The following is an 18268-nucleotide window of genomic DNA, read 5'->3' as shown; positions in this document are numbered from 1 at the left end:
AGTAGGAGATTTTACAAAACAATTCTGCAAATTTAAAAAAACAAGAAAAAGTTGAGTATATTAATAAGAAAGTAAAAATGTTAATACTGTGAATACTATAATAATGTAGTTGAGGGATTTGGCTAAATTTAAAAATATGTTGTAAGCCGGGCTTGGTGGCTCAGCCTGTAATCCCACGCCTTTGGGAGGCTGAGGTGAGTGGATTGCCTGAGCCCGCGGGTTCGAGACCCTCCTGGGCAGCGAGACCTCATCTCTACAATAAATAAAAAAAAAAATCAGCCAGGCGTGGTAGCGTGTGCCTGTAATTCCGACTACTTGGAAGGCTGAGGCGGAAGGATCGCCGGAGCCCAGCAGGTCAAGGCTGCGGTGGCCGGGAGCGGCCACTGCACTCTAGTCTGGGCGACAGAGTGAGACCCCAATTAAAAAAAAACATGAAAAAAAAAATGTTGTAGATAATGTATTTTAACTATTATTTATCTTGCCTCCTTGTCCAACCACTAAAGTTAATATTTTCTGTGCATACTCTTCCTTCAATAAATCCAGTGATTCATTGGTACTTATTACCATGAGTTGGTATACTTTTTTGTTTCTGTTTAGTTTATTTGTATTTTTACTCTATGCCATCCCACAAAATCTTTTTGGCCAAACTTAGACTGGCAAGATTTTCTTCCCCCTGGTAACTATAACTTATCTGCTCAATTACATTGTATATTTGTACATATATTTGGAGGGAACAGATGTTGGTTGTCAATTCCAGAAAATGTATTCCAACCTTCTCTCATGAAATGTATGATGATAAAAATACTGCTCATACTAACAATAATTGTACTTTTAGAGTGAATTGTATTGGCACTTTATAAAAATAATTTTAAAATGCATTTTTCTCATTTGATTAATTTTTATTACTTCTCTCATTGGTGTTTGCCTTAGGGGTAAGTCATTTATGCAAATATATTTACTTCTGGGAAACTGAATTAATATTAGTTGTTTAGAAACAGTTTTGAGAGTCTCAAGAAAGCTTCTATCATCAAAATTAAGTGATGGATTGAGGCAATTTAGCTAGGCGTGTTTTAAAAGACTACTGATTTTAATAGCTTCCTAGCATTAAAAGAATAAATCTTTGTGTGACATGTGTATTACAGGAACTATAATCAAGAGCTTCCAGTTTCTGTTTCTTCCTCTTCTTCCTCCTCCTCCTCCTCTTCCTCTTTTTGCTCCTATTCTGCTTCTTCCTCTTCTTCTCATCCTTTCCCCCTCTCTCCTGCCCCATCATTCAGGCTGGAGTGCAGTGGTACAATCACAGCTCATCACAGCCTCAAGCTCTTGAACTCAGGTTTGCACCACCACGCCTAACTAATTTATTTTTATTTTTTTGTAGAAATGTCTCGCTATGTTGCCCAGGCTGATCTTGAACTCCTAGGCTTAAGGAGTCCTCTCACTTGGGCCTCCCAAGGTGTTGGGATTACAGGCACAAGCCACAACAAATGGTATCAGTTTCTTCTTGATCATGACCAGCAATAGGACCCTCATGATCTTTCAGTATACCCTGTTTTGTTTTTGCTATTGTTAAAAAAATCTTTTTAGCCGGGCTCGGTGGCTCAGCCTGTATTCCCGCGCCTTAGGAGGCTGAGGTGAGTGGATTGCCTGAGCCCGCAGGTTCGAGACCCACCTGGGCAACTTGGCGAGACCTCATCTCTACAATAAATCAAAAAATTAGCTGGGCGTAGTAGCGCATGCCTGTAGTTCCAGCTACTTGGAAGTCTGAGGCGGAAGGATCGCCGGAGCCCAGCGGGTCGAGGTTGTGGTGGCTGAGAGCGGCCACTGCACTCCAGTCTGGGCAACAGATTGAGACTCCAACTCAAAAAAAAAATTTTTTTTTATTATGAAAAATTTGGAAAATTGCAAAAACACATAAAAGTAGATAGAGCCACATAATAAACTCCTATGTGACCATCACCAGCTTCAACAATTATTAGCTCATTGCCAATCTTCTTTCACCTATACTTTTACCTACTTCTCTCTTTTCCGTATTATTTTGAAGTATATCCAAGATATCCTATTATTTTACCGATAAATATTTATGTATATATTAAAAGTTAAGTACTCCTTTAAAAAACATAACCACAATGGTATTTCATATCTTTAAAAAGTAATAGTAGTTGGGAGTGGTGGCTCACAACTATAATCTCAGCACTTTGGGAGCCCGAGGTGAGAGGATTGCCTGAGCCCATGAGTTCAAGACCAGCCTGGGCAACTTGGTGAGACTTCATCTCTACGATAAATCAAAAAATTAGCTGGGCACGGTAGCTCATGTCTGCAGTTATAGCTACTTGGAAGGCTGAGGCGGAAGGATCACCTGAGCCCAGCAGGTCGAGGCTGCAGTGACTGTGAGCATCCCACTGCACTCCAGCCTAGGCAACAGAGAGAATCCAACTCAAAAAAAAAAGTAATGATAATTCTTTAATTCCAAATTTCCAATTGTCTATATGTAATTGTGCTAATATTTAAAACAGTTGTTTGATTCAGAATCTAAATAAGGCACACACATTGAGATCAGTTGAAGTCTTTTAAACTATAAGTCCTCCCTTCCACACTTTCTGCCTTGCAATGTATTTGTTGAAGAAACTTGGTTCTTTGTTGTTGAGTTTTCTACAGTCTAGATTTTGTTTGTTGTATTCCCATGGTATAGTTTAACATGTTTTTTCTGTTTTCTCTATTGCTTGTATTTGGGTTTCTAGACCTTGCTTGAATCAGATTCAGGTTTGATTTTTTTTTTTCCTGCAAGACTGCTTCATGGGCAGTGGTGTATATCTTCATCGGTAAGCACGTAATGTCTGCTTATCTCTTTTTGTTATATTTGCAACTGCTGAAGCCCAATGCCTAGATCTATTAAATCATTAGAAGTTGCAGAATGGGCCGGCTTGAGAGCCCGAGGCGAGTGGATTGCCTGAAACTGTGGGTTCGAGAACAGCCTGGCAACTTGGCAAGACCTCGTCTCTACAATAAATCGAAAATTAGCCGGGTGTGGTAGTGCGCGCCTGTAGTTCTGGCTACTTGGAAGGCTGAGGTGGAAGGATTGTCAGAGACCAGCAGGTTGACGCTGGGGTGGCCATGAATGTGCCACTGCACTCCAGCCTGGGCGTGAGTGAGACTCCAACTCAAAAAAAAAAAAAGAAGTTGCAAAATGGTGATAGTCTATCTTTCCTTTACTTAGTAATTAGAATGCTTTTATAAAGAGGAGTTTTCTCTCATCAACTGTTTGCTTACCTAGGTATTGCATTCATAATTGAAAAGCAGGATAAATGTTTGAATCTCTCCTTATATTAACCAATTTTCAAAATAATGAGTTGGTTTGCCAACATCCTGCAGTGATATTTTTTGGTTTTTTGTAATTTAAGCTCATGGATTTAAATATATTTTATGTGTTTCTGACTACAGTTATTGCCATTATTGTTCTGGTAATATTGTTTCTCAAAATGGATTATTCTTAGCTGGGCTCGGTGGCTCAGCCTGTAATCCTGTGCCTTTGGGAGGCTGAGGTGAGTGGATTGCCTGAGCCTGTGGGTTCGAGACCTGCCTGGGCAACTTGGTGAGACCTCATCTCTACAATAAGTTTTAAAAAATCAGCCGAGCGTGGTAGCGCGCGCCTGTAGTTCCAGCTACTTGGAAGGCTGAGGTGGAAGGACCGCCAGAGCCCAGCATGTGAGGCTGCGGTGGCCTCGAGCGGCCACTGCACTCCAGTCTGGGCAACTGAGTGAGACTCCAACTCAAAGAAAAACAAAGGAATATTTTTGTTCTAAAGAAGATATGCAAATGGCCAGTGAGCCAATAAGAGATGTTCAACATCATAAATAAGAGAAATGAGAGTCAAAACTACATTAAGATATCACTTCACACCCACTAGGATGGCTATAGCAAAAAAGACAGATGATAACAAGTGGTACCAATGATATGGAGACATTGGAATCCTCGTACATTGCTGGTGGGAATGTAAAATGGTGCAGCCACCTTGGAACAATTTAACATTTCCTCTGGATGGTAAACAAAGAGTTAACATAAGACTCAGTTGTTCTATCCCTAGGTATTTACACAAGATGGGAACATGTGTGCACAATCTGTACATGAATGTTCACAGCAGCCCTGTTTATAAGAGCCAAAAAATGAAAGTAACTCAAATGCCCATCAACTGATTAATAGATAAATAAAATGTGGTCTATCCATACAGTGGAACAGTATTCAATAAAAAGGAATCAAATACTATTACATGCTAACATATGGGCAAATCTTGAAAACATGCTAAGTGAAAGAGGCCAATTATGAAAGACCACATATTGTATGATTTCATTTATATGAAATGTAAAGAACAGGCAAATCTATAGAGATAGAAAGTAGATGAATGGTTGCCTAGGACTGGGAAAATTCGGGGAGATGGAGAGTGACTGCTGCTAAGTGTAGGGTTTCTTTCAGAGTTGATGAATATGTTCTAATATGTGTCTACACTAAAAACCATTGAACTGTACATTTTAAGTGGATAAATTTTATGGCATGTTAATTATATTAAAGTAAGCCTTTAATAAAGATTATATATATATTTTTTAATTTTATTTTTATTTTTATTTTATTTAATTATTTTTTTGAGTTGGAGTCTCACTCTGTTGCCCAGACTGGAGTGCAGTGGCCGCTCCCAGCCACCGCAGCCTCGACCTGCTGGGCTCCGGCGACCCTTCCACCTCAGCCTTCCAAGTAGCTGGAACTACAGGCGCATGCTACCACGCCTGACTAATTTTTGATTTATTGTAGAGATGAGGTCTTACCAAGTTGCCCAGGCGGGTCTCAAACCTGCGGGCTCAGGCAATCCACTCACCTCAGCCTCCCAAAGTGCGGGATTATAGGCTGAGCCACCGAGCCCGGCTATAGATATATATTTTTAAAATGACTATCTAGAATTGCTGGGAGCTTGCTTAAATGTAGATTCCAGGGCAGTATTCTAGATCTCTGGAAACAATCTTTAGGAGTGGACCCCAAGAATCTCTATAAAGTTAGCACATTCAAGGATTCTGATGCACACTGTTTGAATTACATATAATCACATTTCTTAATTGTGCTGTGTATACCAGTTATATTCTATTTCTGCTTCTGGGGTATTAGAGAATATGTCTTCCTCTTCCACCTGAAGCCCTTCAGTCTTAGAAAGGCAGCTCCCCACTTCCGACTCATCTCTTTTGTAGGTCATGCATCCCCAGTGTCATAACCATTTCTTATGTGATTTGATATCCAGATTAGTCAAATCACCCTCTTCTCGACGCACTCTGGTCGTTTAATGACTTCTTAAAACGAATACTTGGAACTGAACAGGGTATTCCAGCTATAGTTTGATCATTACAGAATATAAATGGGATTATTACTTCCCCTGACCCAACACTGGAATTCCACAGATGCATTTTAAGATTACATTAGCTTTTTTTTTTTTAGTTGGAGTCTCACTCTGTCGCCCAGACTGGAGTGCAGTGGCATGCTCCCGGCCACCGCAGCCTCGACCTGCTGGGCTCCGGCGATCCTTCCGCCTCAGCCTTCCAAGTAGCTGGAACTACAGGCATGCGCTACCACGCCTGGCTGATTTTTTGATTTATTGTAGAGATGAGGTCTTGCTGCCCAGGTGGGTCTCAAACCCACGGGCTCAGGCTATCCACTCATCTCAGCCTCCCAAAGGCGTGGGATTACAGGCTGAGCCACCGAGCCTGGCGGAATTCATATATTTTATCATTCTTTAATTTATCAAACATTTATATGCCAGACACTGTGCTCAGTTCTGGTGGTTCAAATATGAAGAAGACATGGTCTCCCCCTTTCAGGACTCACAGTTGAAAAGGGGGACAGATTGTAAATAACATTACAGTGTGGTAAGTGTTGCACATATTGAAGTTGTATAATTTCCTTCTTTAATTTGTTGTTGTTGGAGTCTGAGTCTCATTCTGTTACCCAGGCTAGAGTGCAGTGGCAGGATCATGGCTCACCGCAGCCTCAACTTCCTGGGCTCAGGCAGTCCTTCCTGAATAGCTCTCAAGTAGCTTCTGTACTCCAGCAGTCCTCCCACCTTGGCCTGCCAAAAGTGCTAGGATTACAGATATGAGCCGTCCACCTGGCCTAATTTGTTATAATTTGTATTCCGAATTGTCAAGGGTGATTTCTTACTATAATATATTTATGCTAAGCATTTGATGAATATATCAACTATAGTAGTCTCTTCAGTGTAATTCAAGCAACTAGCAGATAAAGTTAGACTTTGTGGGAATTTGCGGAAATATCTTTTTCTCCCAGTCCTTCTAATAATACAATTTATAGTAATATTCAATCCATTTTGAGGAGTTTATTTCTACATCCTTCTCTAAATTTTATTCTGTTGATTACTAAGCATAGGAAGATGATCTGTATTGATTTTGTCAAGACTTTATGTTGATAAAAAATGATTTTGTAATTTGGAGGAAATTGTAGATATACAGGGAGGGACCCTCCCCCACTAAAAAAAAAAAAAAAAAAAGGAATTACTTTTTGGAGGGCCAGTCCCGTGTAGTACAGGCTTCCCGCTCTGGGTGGGTGTTCTAGGAACCCGTCAGCATCAGTGTACTAGTTAGTATTGTTGGAAGAGGCTGCACTTGGCTTTGGTGAATTATTTTTGGAGATTCTTTCAAAGTGTTTGCCCATTTCATGATGGTGACTTAGGAGTGCACCTGCCTACACTATACTGAGTGTTCAGTAGTTTTTGACCAAAAATGCCATACTCCTGTGCCCTACCCTCCCTATTCACCTGATCTTGCCCTGAGTGACTTTTTTATGTTTCCCTGGGTGAAAAAAGTTCTCAAAGTGAAACATTTTGCCCATGTGGAAGAGGTGAAACTAAAAACCGCAGAAGCACTAAAAGGCATCAAAATTGACAAGTTAAAAAACTGTTTTGAACAGTGAAAAAAGCATTTCAATATTGCATCAAATAGAGAGTACTTTGAAGGTGACTGAAGTTTAAACATGTAAGAATAAATACTGCCGGGCGCCGTGGCTCACGCCTGTGATCCCAACACTTCGGGAGGTGAGGGTGAGAGGATTGCCTGAGCTCAGGGGTTCAAGACCAGCCTGAGCAACATGGCGAGACCTTGTCTCTATATAAAAATAAGTAAATAAATGAATACACAATTTAAAAAATAAATTCTAGGTTTTGGGGGGGCCTCTCGTAGTTTGTCACTGGCCTTTTGATAGAAGTATGTGTAGACAACTGTAAAAGCACAGAGAAGATATTCTGGAAAGGTGGAAAAAGAGAAGAAATCAGAGGTTCTCAAAGTAGGTAGTGATGGAGCAGAGCTGAATTTGAAAGGTGGGATTTACACTGAATGGGGAAGACATTCAGGCAACAATAGCAGGGAGATGGAAAAATAAAACCTTGGTCATAGGGACAGGACGAAAGATGAAAACCGGGCAGAGGCCAGGACAAGGTGGAACTTTCATGAAAAAATAATTTGAGCAGTAATTTCTTATGTATTGGAGTCCTCACAATTCTGACAATCCTGCTGTCAATAGCAGTTATATGAAGATCTGGGAACATTGCCATGTGCTAGAGAAAGTTTTACAGAGCTTAGCTAAAACGAAGTAATCCAGCAACAAGTCCATTTCAGTTTTGGCACCAAGCTAGGGGCTAAAACTCATGAATTAAGGTGTGGAATTTAATATTGTGGATATCAGTTAGGTCTCAGACCCTTTTTAAAAATAGGAGATGTAGCCAGGCTCGGTGGCTCAGCCTGTAATCCCGCGCTTTTGGGAGGCTGAGGTGAGTGGATTGCCTGAGCCTGTGGGTTCGAGACCCGCCTGGGCAGCGAGACCTCATCTCTACAATAAATCAAAAATCAGCCGGGCATGGTAGCGCATGCCTGTTTTTCCGGCTACTTGGAAGGCTGAGGTGGAGGGATCGCCGGAGCCCAGCAGGTCGAGGCTGCGGTGGCCGGGAGCGGCCACTGTACTCTAGTCTGGGTGACAGAGTGAGACTCCAACTCAAAAAATAAATAAAAAATAAAAAATAAATAAAAAAAATAAAAATAGGAGATGTTGGCAGGGCGTGGTGACTCAAGCCTGTAATCCCAGTACTTTGGGAGGTCGAGTTGAGGGGATTGCCTGAGCCCATGGGTTCAAGAACAGCCTGGGGAACTTGGTGAGACCTCATCTCTACAACAAATAAAAAAATTAGCCGGGTGTGGTAGCACACTCCTGTAGTTCCTGCTACTTGGAAGGCTGAGGCAGAAGGATTGCCTGAGCTCAGTAGGTCGACACTGGGGTGGCCATGAGTGTGCCACTGCGCTCCGGTCTGGGCAACGGAGTGAGACTTCAACTCAAAAAAAAAAAAAAAAAATGGATGTTGAAAGTGAGTTTGAATGCAGTTATTTCCAAGATTGGATAAGGTCATGCGGCTTCAGGTCTAATTTAATTGATAAGTGATCCACACTTGATTGGGCTTCAGTATTACAGATAAAATTCCATCCTTCCATCATGATTCATCTACTTGTTCACATGAAATCTTTCCAATCCTCTTTGATAGCAATATGCAGTTCGATTTGGTCATGATTCCTATCTTCATGATGTGAAAAATAATAGGAAAATCTGTAGTAGTGTTTAAGAATCTAGTCTAACATTTGAGAAGATTTCAGTATTCTAACTTTACATAAAAGTTTTGTAGGGAAGCTGCAAGTCTGACCAGTTGATCTGTTTTGAAATAATCAAAGTATAATTTTTTTTTAATGCTGACAGGTTCATATAATGAATTGGTTAATGTTCCATACTTGGGAGTATAGTAACGTAATTCATCTATTTGGAGTTTGAGTGACCTTGCCTTTTTTTATTGTTGTTGTTTGTTTGTTTGTTTGTTTTTGAGTTGGAGTCTTACTCTGTTGCACAGGCTGGAGTGCAGTGGCACGCTCATGGCCACTGCATCATTGACCTGCTGGGTTTAGGCAGTCCTTCTGCCTCAGCCTTCCAAGTAGCTGAAACTACAGTCACATGCTACCATGCCTGGCTTAGTTTTTGATTTATTGTAGAGACAAGGTCTCACCAAGTTGCCCAGGCTGGTCTTGAACCCCCTGACTCAGGCAATCCTCTCGCTTTGGCCTCCCAAAGTGCTGGATTACAGGCTGATTTACTGCACCCGGCCGACCATGCATTTTAATCATAATTTCCTTTTGAAAATTGAAAGGTTTTATTGTTTATTGTTAGTTTCCAGTATCTGCAGGGTCTTTCCCATCTCACCACCTTGATTTCCCTCTTACCCAGGAGCATCATCTGCTTACATTATATGAAATAAACTATTGCCAAAGTACAACAATGAGGCTAGTTAACTGATTTAAGGAAAGCATTTTCTATGGTATTTGTGATTATTCATTGTCAGATATGCCTCCTAAATTTTAAATATATCAATTGTGTCACCATTTGTTTGACTGCCAGTTATTTAAAGATAGGATTTGCTTGTGAAAAATATCAGCTCTAGTTCTGACTGTTTTTCTTATACAAGTATATAAATGGTGTAACTTGTCATCAATCTGCTTTTTTTTTTTTTTTTTTTTGAGTTGAGATCTCACTCTGTGGCCCAGGTTAGAATGCAGTGGCATGATCATGACAATCATGGCTCACAGCAGCCTCAACCTCCTGGGCTCAGCAATCCTTCTTCCTCAACATTCTGAATAACTGGGGCTACAGGCACGTTCCACCACTCCTGGCTAATTTTTATTTTATTTTTTGTTGACACGAGGTTTCACTATATTGCCCAGGCTGGTCTCAGACTCCTGGGCTCAAGCAATCCTTCCTCTTTGGCCTCCCAAAGTGTTGGGATTATAGGCGTGAGCCACCCTGCCTGGTTTGTTTTTTTAAAACAGAGAAAAACTAACACCCATGTTTCTATTATTACCAACGCTAATGAAATATCAAAACTGAACAAGTGTGTTTTATAGAGTCCTAATTAGAAGGTATATACAATTTTTATACTGCTTTTTTTTTTGAGTTGGAGTTTCACTCTGTCGCCCAGGCTGGAGTGCAATGGCACGCTCACGGCTACTGCAGCCTTGACTTGCTGGGCTCAGGTGATCCTTCTGCCTCAGCTTTCCAAGTAGCTGGAACTACAGGCACGCATCACCATACCCGGCTAATTTTTTGATTTATTGTAGAGATGAAGTCTTGCCAAGTTTCCCAGGCTGTTCTTGAACTCATGGGCTTAGGCAGTCCTTTCACCTCGGCCTCCCAAAGTGCTAGGATTATAGGCATGAGCCACTACACCCAGCCTTTTATACTGCTTTTTATTGTTATGTGATTTTTTAAAATTGATTATGCAATATTTCACTTTGATATGTTATAATTAAACATTTTGCTATTGGACACTGAGATTGCTTCTACTTTTTGTACTTTAATAAATAAGACCGCAGTGAACATCTCTGTATTTCTTATTTCTAGAATATTGCTTTCTGATAAATTTTTAGAAATAGGATTTCTATTTCAGAGGTACACTCAAATATAAGAAAAGGTGATTTTAGCTTCTTACTTGATTCCTTTAGAGAATTATATCTCTGCAATTCAGAACTGCAAAGTAGATGGAAATTGATATTTACACATATAGTTCATGTTCAAATCTTTTAGTTAATGTCCTTATGTATATATATAATGTACAATCTTCTCTACCACTTCAAAAGCCTCTATGTGCTTATCCTCACTTCTACATATACTTGAAATGCAGTTTGGCATTTCGCATTTCACATTATAGCTGGCTGGTATATGTTCTCCATTATTTTCCCAGATAGAATATGGAAATAAATTGGCTAAAATGATCTGATTCTCTGTTTTTGTATCAGATACTGGAGTCTTGTTCAAAGTCAGATTTGGCCAGCAAAGGATATTTTGCCTGCATTCTATTAGGCTTTCCAGAATGATTGTTATCTCAGCTTTAAAATATACATATGTATGATTGAAAAAAATTACATTAAGGCTGTCAGTTACTTTGAAAGTCACTCCCTTAATTGGGGCAACTTCAGCATTATCACCAAAGTACAGTTAGTAACCCTTTTGATTAAGGATGACAGGGATATTCCCTTTTCCTTAAATAGCTTTCCCCCTTTTTAAAGAGAAAAAGATTAAGTTTCTAATGACATTTTGGTCAAGAGCAGTGGTTTTATATGAGGATCTGAGACAAATCATTTAATATTCATAAGTACCAGAATAGATCCTCCATAGCTGACTTACTAAAACCCAAAGGTATGATGTCTTTATAAAATGATTTTAGGCTATGACCTTCAAACTTTAGAATTCTAAAAAAACAGCATAGCAAGACAGTTCTGAGTTTTCATAAGGAGCCATTGAAATGGATTATGCTGAGTAGTCTAATGCATTTCTGAAAGCATAGTGTGCTTCAAATACTGCTAAATCGATAAACATAACCGACATTTAAGTGTGTATATTATATAATATTTGGTTAATTATATTATAACTGAAATCCTTTCAGAATATTTGTCTTTTAAGTGCAATGCTAAATATAACTGAGGTATGTATAAAAATAGAATAGTCGGAAAAATGCAGAGTATATGATATAGTTTTTAAAAGCTATATTAAGTTAATATTTGGAATTAGCTACAGATTCTGTCAGACACATCATTTATGTACCATGAAATATCTTATTTTAGTACTTGTGTTTGAGATTGATAATAAATATAAATAGTTGATTTTTACATTACTGACTTGTTTTTCAATTCTTGAGTTCAGCAAAAGTCTATATTGAATTTTTTAATAGTTGCTTCATAGGGCATAAGTACATGATCAGTGTGCCATGGGTAAAAATGTACATATGGAGCGCATATGTATTTTACATCAAATAATTGCATTGGGTGGAAGAAATAAAATCAATATTGTCAAGTTTTTAAAGAATGCTACAAAATTTCTTATTTGCTTAGATGTTCATAATGGGGAAGATGATCAAATTTAAAATTTTCTGATTTTTCACAACATTGAAAAATATTTTAGCAATCTTTGATTGTAATGATGGAGGCAGGTTGCTGATGTTTTGGGGAGGAGTGGTGCTAAATAAAGGCAAATAGGCAGTAGGGTTTCTTGGGTATGATTACAATTTCAAGGCAGGTGGTTGCCTTTGAAATGTGATCATTTTTTAAAGAACTTGAGTTATTTTAACTGCTGCCATTTGAAAAATAATCAAAAAGAGTAATTGGCATTTGGAATCTAAACAAAGGGGTAGGGGGCTTCAATTTTTGTATGCCTTTATGGTGAAGGACATTTCAACACTCATTATTTGTTTGATCCTGTTGTTGTTGCTGTTTGAAAGCAAGATTTATTGAGAGTACAGAAAAGCTCCCACAGTGGGAGGGTACCCAAAGGGACTGCCCCAACTCTGTTGTATTAAAAACACCTCTAGTTCTTATTTTTAGTAATCTGATTTTCAGTATAATTTTATCTAATAATATCTAGTTGAATACAACTGTAACCTTGTTGGAGATCTTTTCCCCTTTAATTAAAAAAATCATTACATAGTAAAACTGACCCTTTTGGGAGGGTGTGCATTTCTATGAATTTTAACACATGTATTGATTCATATAACCACCACCATAATTGGGATACAGAACAATTCCTTCACCTTCCAAAACCCCTTCATTGTATTCCTATATAGTCATACCATGTCCTTACCCCTAAACCCTGGCAACTATTGATCTGTTCTGTATCACTGTAGTTTTTTTTTCTCCAAAATGTCATAGAAATGAAATAATATAGAACATTTAAAAAAAAAATTGGTTTCTTTCATGCAGCCAAATACTATTAGATTTGTTGAAGCAATTGTGTTTATCTGTAGTTTCCTTTTTTTGCTAAGCTGTTGGTTGAAATTTTATGGCATTTGGATGTTATGTCTGATCTGACAAGCTAGCCCTGAATTTTGAATTGGTTCTTTTTCTTTCTTTTTTTTTTTTAAAGTCGGGGTTTCGCTCTTTTGCCTAGACTGTAGTGCAGAGATAAGAGTATGGCTCACTGCAGCCTCAACCTTCTGGCTCGGGCTCCTTTCATCTCAGCCTCCTGAGTAGCTGGGACTATAGGCATGCACCACCACACCTGGCCTCCCAAACAGCTAAGGTTTCAGGCACATGCCACTCACACCCAACTTGCTGTTCCTCTTTAATTTTTTTTTCTGGATGTCTTTTTTTCTTCTTTGCCAATAATGCTTGATGTCTAACTTTCCCTTCTTTCTCCTTAGCTAACTGGGCAGCTTCTAATTCAGCTTGTCTTTGTTTTTCTTTAGTTTCTTCCACCTTCCATTTTGCTTCTGTGGTGTTGTTTTTAAATCATGAACATTTTTCCACTTCAGTTCAGTGAGTTGCATATACAGTATAGTTAAAAAAGGCAGTTATAGTTTTTGCATTGCTCTGGCAGTTCTTGTTATTTTGTTAGGCTAACAGTTTTTAAATACAAAATTTGAGATGGAAGTATTTTTCTGGTTAGTAAGAGAAATAAAGTGCACTATGACTTTTCTTGTTTTTTGTTTTTTGTTTTTTTTTTGAGTTGGAGTCTCACTCTGCCACCCAGACTGGAGTGCAGCGGCCACTCCCGGCCACTGCAACCTCGACCTGCTGGGCTCCGGCAATCCTTCTGCCTCAGCCTTCCGAGTAGCCGGAATTACAGGCATCTGCTACCATGTCCAACTGATTTTTTAATTTTATTGTAGAGATGAGGACTCGCCAAGTTGCCCAGGCGGATCTTGAACCCGCGAGCTCAGGCAATCCACTCACCTCAGTCTCCCAAAGCACGGGATTGCAGGCTGAGCCACGGAGCCCGGCTGACTTTTCTTAATGTCAGTGTCACTAGCATTCTTTTTTCTTTTTTTTGAGTTGGGAGTCTCACTCTGTTGTCCAGGCTGGAGTGCAGTGGCAGCCTCGACCTGCTGGGCTCAGGTGATCCTTCTGCCTCTGCACCCTTCCAAGTAGCTGGAACTACAGGCATGCACCATCATGCCCAGCTAATTTTTCTTGATTTATTGTAGAGATGAGGTCTCACCAAGTTGCCCAGACTGGTCTTGAATCCGTGAACTCAGGCAGTTCTTTCACTTCAGCCTCCCAAAGTGCTGATTATAGGTGTGAGCCACTGTGCTCAGCCCACTAGCATTCTTAATGCTAGTGACCTACCAGAATTTTCTTTGCTTTATTCCAAGCCTCTTCCCAGCCTTTCTTGTCTACTGAGAACTGGACACTTCTATTGCTAGATAATCTGTTTTCATGTAATTGCTCCTAGATGGCCCTCCTTCATGGAGTCCAATTGTCTTTTCATTTTGAGCTAGTCAGATTTACATGTATAACTTATTTGTATTGTAATTTTAGTTTGATTCTTGAGATTTAGTTTGATCTTGAGAACTAGTTCCCTTCTTAGTTGATAGAAGCTTTAATAGTTTTATTATCCCCAGCTGCTGAAAATCTAGAGGATGCATCTTGATAATTATGTGTTTGGCAGGAAAATAGTGGTGGTTTTACTATTATGAACTGGATAAATCTGTACTATGTCACACATTGACATAATGGGCTAACACTTAATAATGGAGTATGTTTCAAAACCGAAGAACACTAAATAATTCATCATTTATTTGTAGGTATATTAGGTTTTAAAAAACAAAGAGACCGGGCTCGGTGGCTCAGCCTGTAATCCCAGCACTTTGGGAGGCCAAGGTAAGTGGATTGTCTGAGCCCGCAGGTTTGAGACCTGCTTGGGCAACTTGACGAGACCTCATCTCTACAACAAATCAAAAATTAGCCGGGCGTGGTAGTGCACGCCTATAGTTCCAGCTACTTGGAAGGCTGAGGCGGAAGGATCGCCGGAGCCCAGCAGGTCGAGGCTGCAGTGGCCGGGAGTGGCCATTGCATTCCGGTCTGGGTGACAGAGTGAGATTCCAACTCAAAAAAAAAAAAAAAGAAAAAAGAAAAACAAAGATAAAACTTTGTTAAATTTTCACTATTAATCCACCTGGTGATAGGATTTAACATTTATAACTTAAAACCATTTAATACAGATTTATACTTTAATACAGATTTTTATTTTAGAAAAATTTATTTTTCTAAAATATATTTCTTGGATTTATTTCTGACTTTCTTAACTGTATATTATTTTATGATATTATCTTTCAATTAGGTCTAATCTGCATTTTAATAGGAGCATCAGCAGAAAAGCCAAAGGGGAAAATCTCCATGAGCAAATAACTGGCTTTGCAGTACATGTTTTCTATTTGGTTGGAATTAAAATAATTTTGGGGGCTGGGTGCGGTGGCTTACGTGAGGCAGAGACAAGAGGATTGCCTGAGCCCAGGGGTTGGAGACTGGCCCGGACAACTTTGCAAGATCTCATTTCTAAAATAAATAAATAAATAAATAAATTTACCCTGGCATGGTGGCACATGCCTATAGTGTTCCAGCTACTTGGAAGGCTGAGGTAGAAGGATCCCTGAGCCCTGCAGTTCGAGACTGCAGTAGCCATGATTGTGCCACTGCACTCCAACCTGGGCAACAAAGTGAGACTCTGATTCATATATGTATGTATATGTATATGTATATATATATATATATATACATACATATATATAATATATATAAAATATTTATATATATAAATAAAATATTTATATATATATAAATAAAATAATGTTTGGTATGAACTGTTTTGGTATATCATTAACATATTGCTTTCATAGAAGACTTTTGTAAAAGCAATACGTACTGACTATTGTCTTTTTCCTTAGATATTAACATTTGAGACCAAGAACCCGTCGGAATTAGCAGAACGTCTGCGCTCTGTTTGTGGGAATCAGAGCAATGCCTATGCCCGCCTGCTGGAATACCGCCTGAATGCCTTGCGAGGACTGTGGAATGCCCAGCGCCAGCTGGCCTTGGAAGAACAGCATGAAAGGGAAAGTTCGGGTGACGAGGAAACGTTGGCCCTGCTCAAACGCCAGGGCTTGCTGCAGCAACCCGAGCAAGCGCCCTTCACATCACGGATGGGGCTCCTGCTGGTCTTCCCCCTTATTCAGTCCCAGAGTAGAACAGACCCCTCTCTCTGTAACATAACTGCTGAGGTGCTATTGAACTGCCTTCGCGACTGCCAGCCTTTGAGCTTGACCAAGGAGCCTGCTGACTGTCTCAATGGAATTGAAACTTTGCTTTGCTCTTGGTTAGAGGAGACTTCTGACACAGGCCGACACATCCCACATAAGCAAAAAGAAAATGCTGCTGCTGCCCTGGTGGCTTTGGCATGTGCCAGGTAAGGAACATCGAATGTACTACTCAGTTACTTGGGTTGGGTGAGTTAAGAAAAGGTCGTATTTTTGATGGAAGTCTTAACATTCAGAAGACTTTTATTTTCAGTATTAAATTTCACAGCCTTGACAATGCATAAGATGCTTTCACCAAAACTTGGCACCAGGCACTTGAGCTGGAACTCAAGTTTAAATTTTCTCTTTCTGCTTTACCGTGATAACAGTTTAAACAGCCGAGAATGGAGAATCAACCCTTGCCATACCTATTCACCCCTCAGATGGTTAATGGTCAATGTTTGATACCAGGTAGTTAGCAGAGGATGTTATGACTGGGAGGACAGTCCAAAATGTATACAGCCTGTCTATAAGGAGCGCGTCAGCAAGCTTAGAGGGTTATTACTCATCTGGACTCAGTCACAAAACTGAGTCACAAATTACGTTTCTATACCCAATGCTTGTCTTCATCAATATAATTGAAAGATCTCTTGGGATCTAGATTGAACAGCGTGCTGTCCTTCACATGCAAGTTGATGTCATTGAACAAGTGTCAATAGGAAATGTGCTTGGAGTTGCTTTTCCAGGAAAGCATTTATAAATTCTCTACCCAGTAACTCATATAATCACAGGCACCTATTTGTGAGAAAGAAGGTTCACTGCCTTTGTTTTCCTCTAAGCTAATTGTCTAGAGACCAATTAGGACCATGGTCTGACAGATTAGTGTCACTAATCTGTCCCTTTATCTTAGACTTTTTCCTTGCTTGTAGTCTTCCTTTTTTTAGTCAAACATATGTGGGAAAATTCCACTTGGAGTTTTGTGGAGTTCTTAGCTATAAGACTTCTTCCTCTGTTTTTTCTCTTTATGATTTCAAAGTTGACCTTCTAATGATTGAATCTCAATTTTTTAAAGGCAAAATGACACCAGTATTTATTATCAGTTTCTTTGCCCTGAGCAGATTGTCATAGCCTAGTTTTAGATTCCTAAAGACTGTAGTTTGTGAATTCTGATATATGCCTACTTCCGGAGACAGTATTGGATAGTACTGGAATAAATTTCCCTGTAAATGTTTTATATTGGATGAATTTATTTTCTGCATATGGAGAAGATAATTTCAAGTCCTAGATCTGTTATCAATGTGAAAATTCTATTTTGAGAAAATCTGGTTTTAGGGAGTACTATCTTTACACAGATTTAGGATGTCAGGCATAATCATCATTTGTTTAGTTTCAAATGGTTTAAGTTATTAAACATTGATTCATTAAACTCACGTTTTTGTTATGTATACAAATTCAGTCTATACTATCGTTATTGAAATTGCTTTATGTATTGAGATTCCAAATTCCTTTCATTAGAACTGAAATGAATTTTTTAACGTTTTTCTTCTTTTTGGATTTTATTTTTTACAGGATTCCTACATTTTATTGCTAAATATTATCACCTTATTCGGGTCTTTACTTCAGAAGTCATATGTTTTTCAGTGTTAGATCTGCTTGATTAAGTTACTAGAAACATATTATTGAATTTTTGAGGTTGATGCTCTCACAGACAAAGCAACACTCAAAAAAATTGTTATGGGATGGATGTTGTGGCTCACACCTCTGGGAGGCCGAGGTGGGAGGATTGCCTGAGCACAGGAGTTTGAGACCAACTTGGGCAACATAATGAGACTTGGGCTCTACAAAAAATAAAAAAAAATTAACTAGGTATGGGGCGCTTGTAGTTCCAGCTACTCCGGAGGCTGAGGTGGAAGGATTGCCTGAGCATAGGCGTTTGAGGCTGTGGTGAGCAGTGATCATGCCATTGTGCTTTAGCCTGGGCTACAAAGTAAGACCCCAACTCAAAAAAAAAAGTTATTATGAAGATGTTTATTCATTCAGCCAACTAAAAGTATTATGAAAAAAAAATATATATATATTTTTTGAGTTGGAGTCTCACTCTGTCGCTCAGACTGGAGTGCAGTGGCTGCTCCC

At 39.3% G+C, this 18268-nt stretch overlaps 1 protein-coding gene across 1 annotated transcript in view; it reads left to right on the top strand.

Annotated features, from left to right (window-relative positions):
* Positions 1-15791: 15791 nt before the first annotated feature.
* LOC103252497 (probable E3 ubiquitin-protein ligase HECTD4) overlaps positions 15792-18268 on the top strand; it is a 60774-nt gene continuing 58297 nt past the window's right edge. Inside the window, exon 1 of the mRNA XM_021709129.1 lies at positions 15792-16305. Coding sequence (XP_021564804.1) covers positions 16043-16305 — 263 coding nt within the window. The 5' untranslated portion in view covers positions 15792-16042. The remainder of the gene's footprint in view (positions 16306-18268) is intronic.

The sequence above is a fragment of the Carlito syrichta genome, unplaced genomic scaffold (genome assembly GCF_000164805.1).
Source record: "Carlito syrichta isolate Samal-C Ts95f unplaced genomic scaffold, Tarsius_syrichta-2.0.1 Scaffold164274, whole genome shotgun sequence".
Taxonomy (NCBI): domain Eukaryota; kingdom Metazoa; phylum Chordata; class Mammalia; order Primates; family Tarsiidae; genus Carlito; species Carlito syrichta.
The sequence above is the reverse complement of the archived record's forward strand: the minus strand, read 5'-3'. Positions and strand labels throughout refer to the sequence as shown.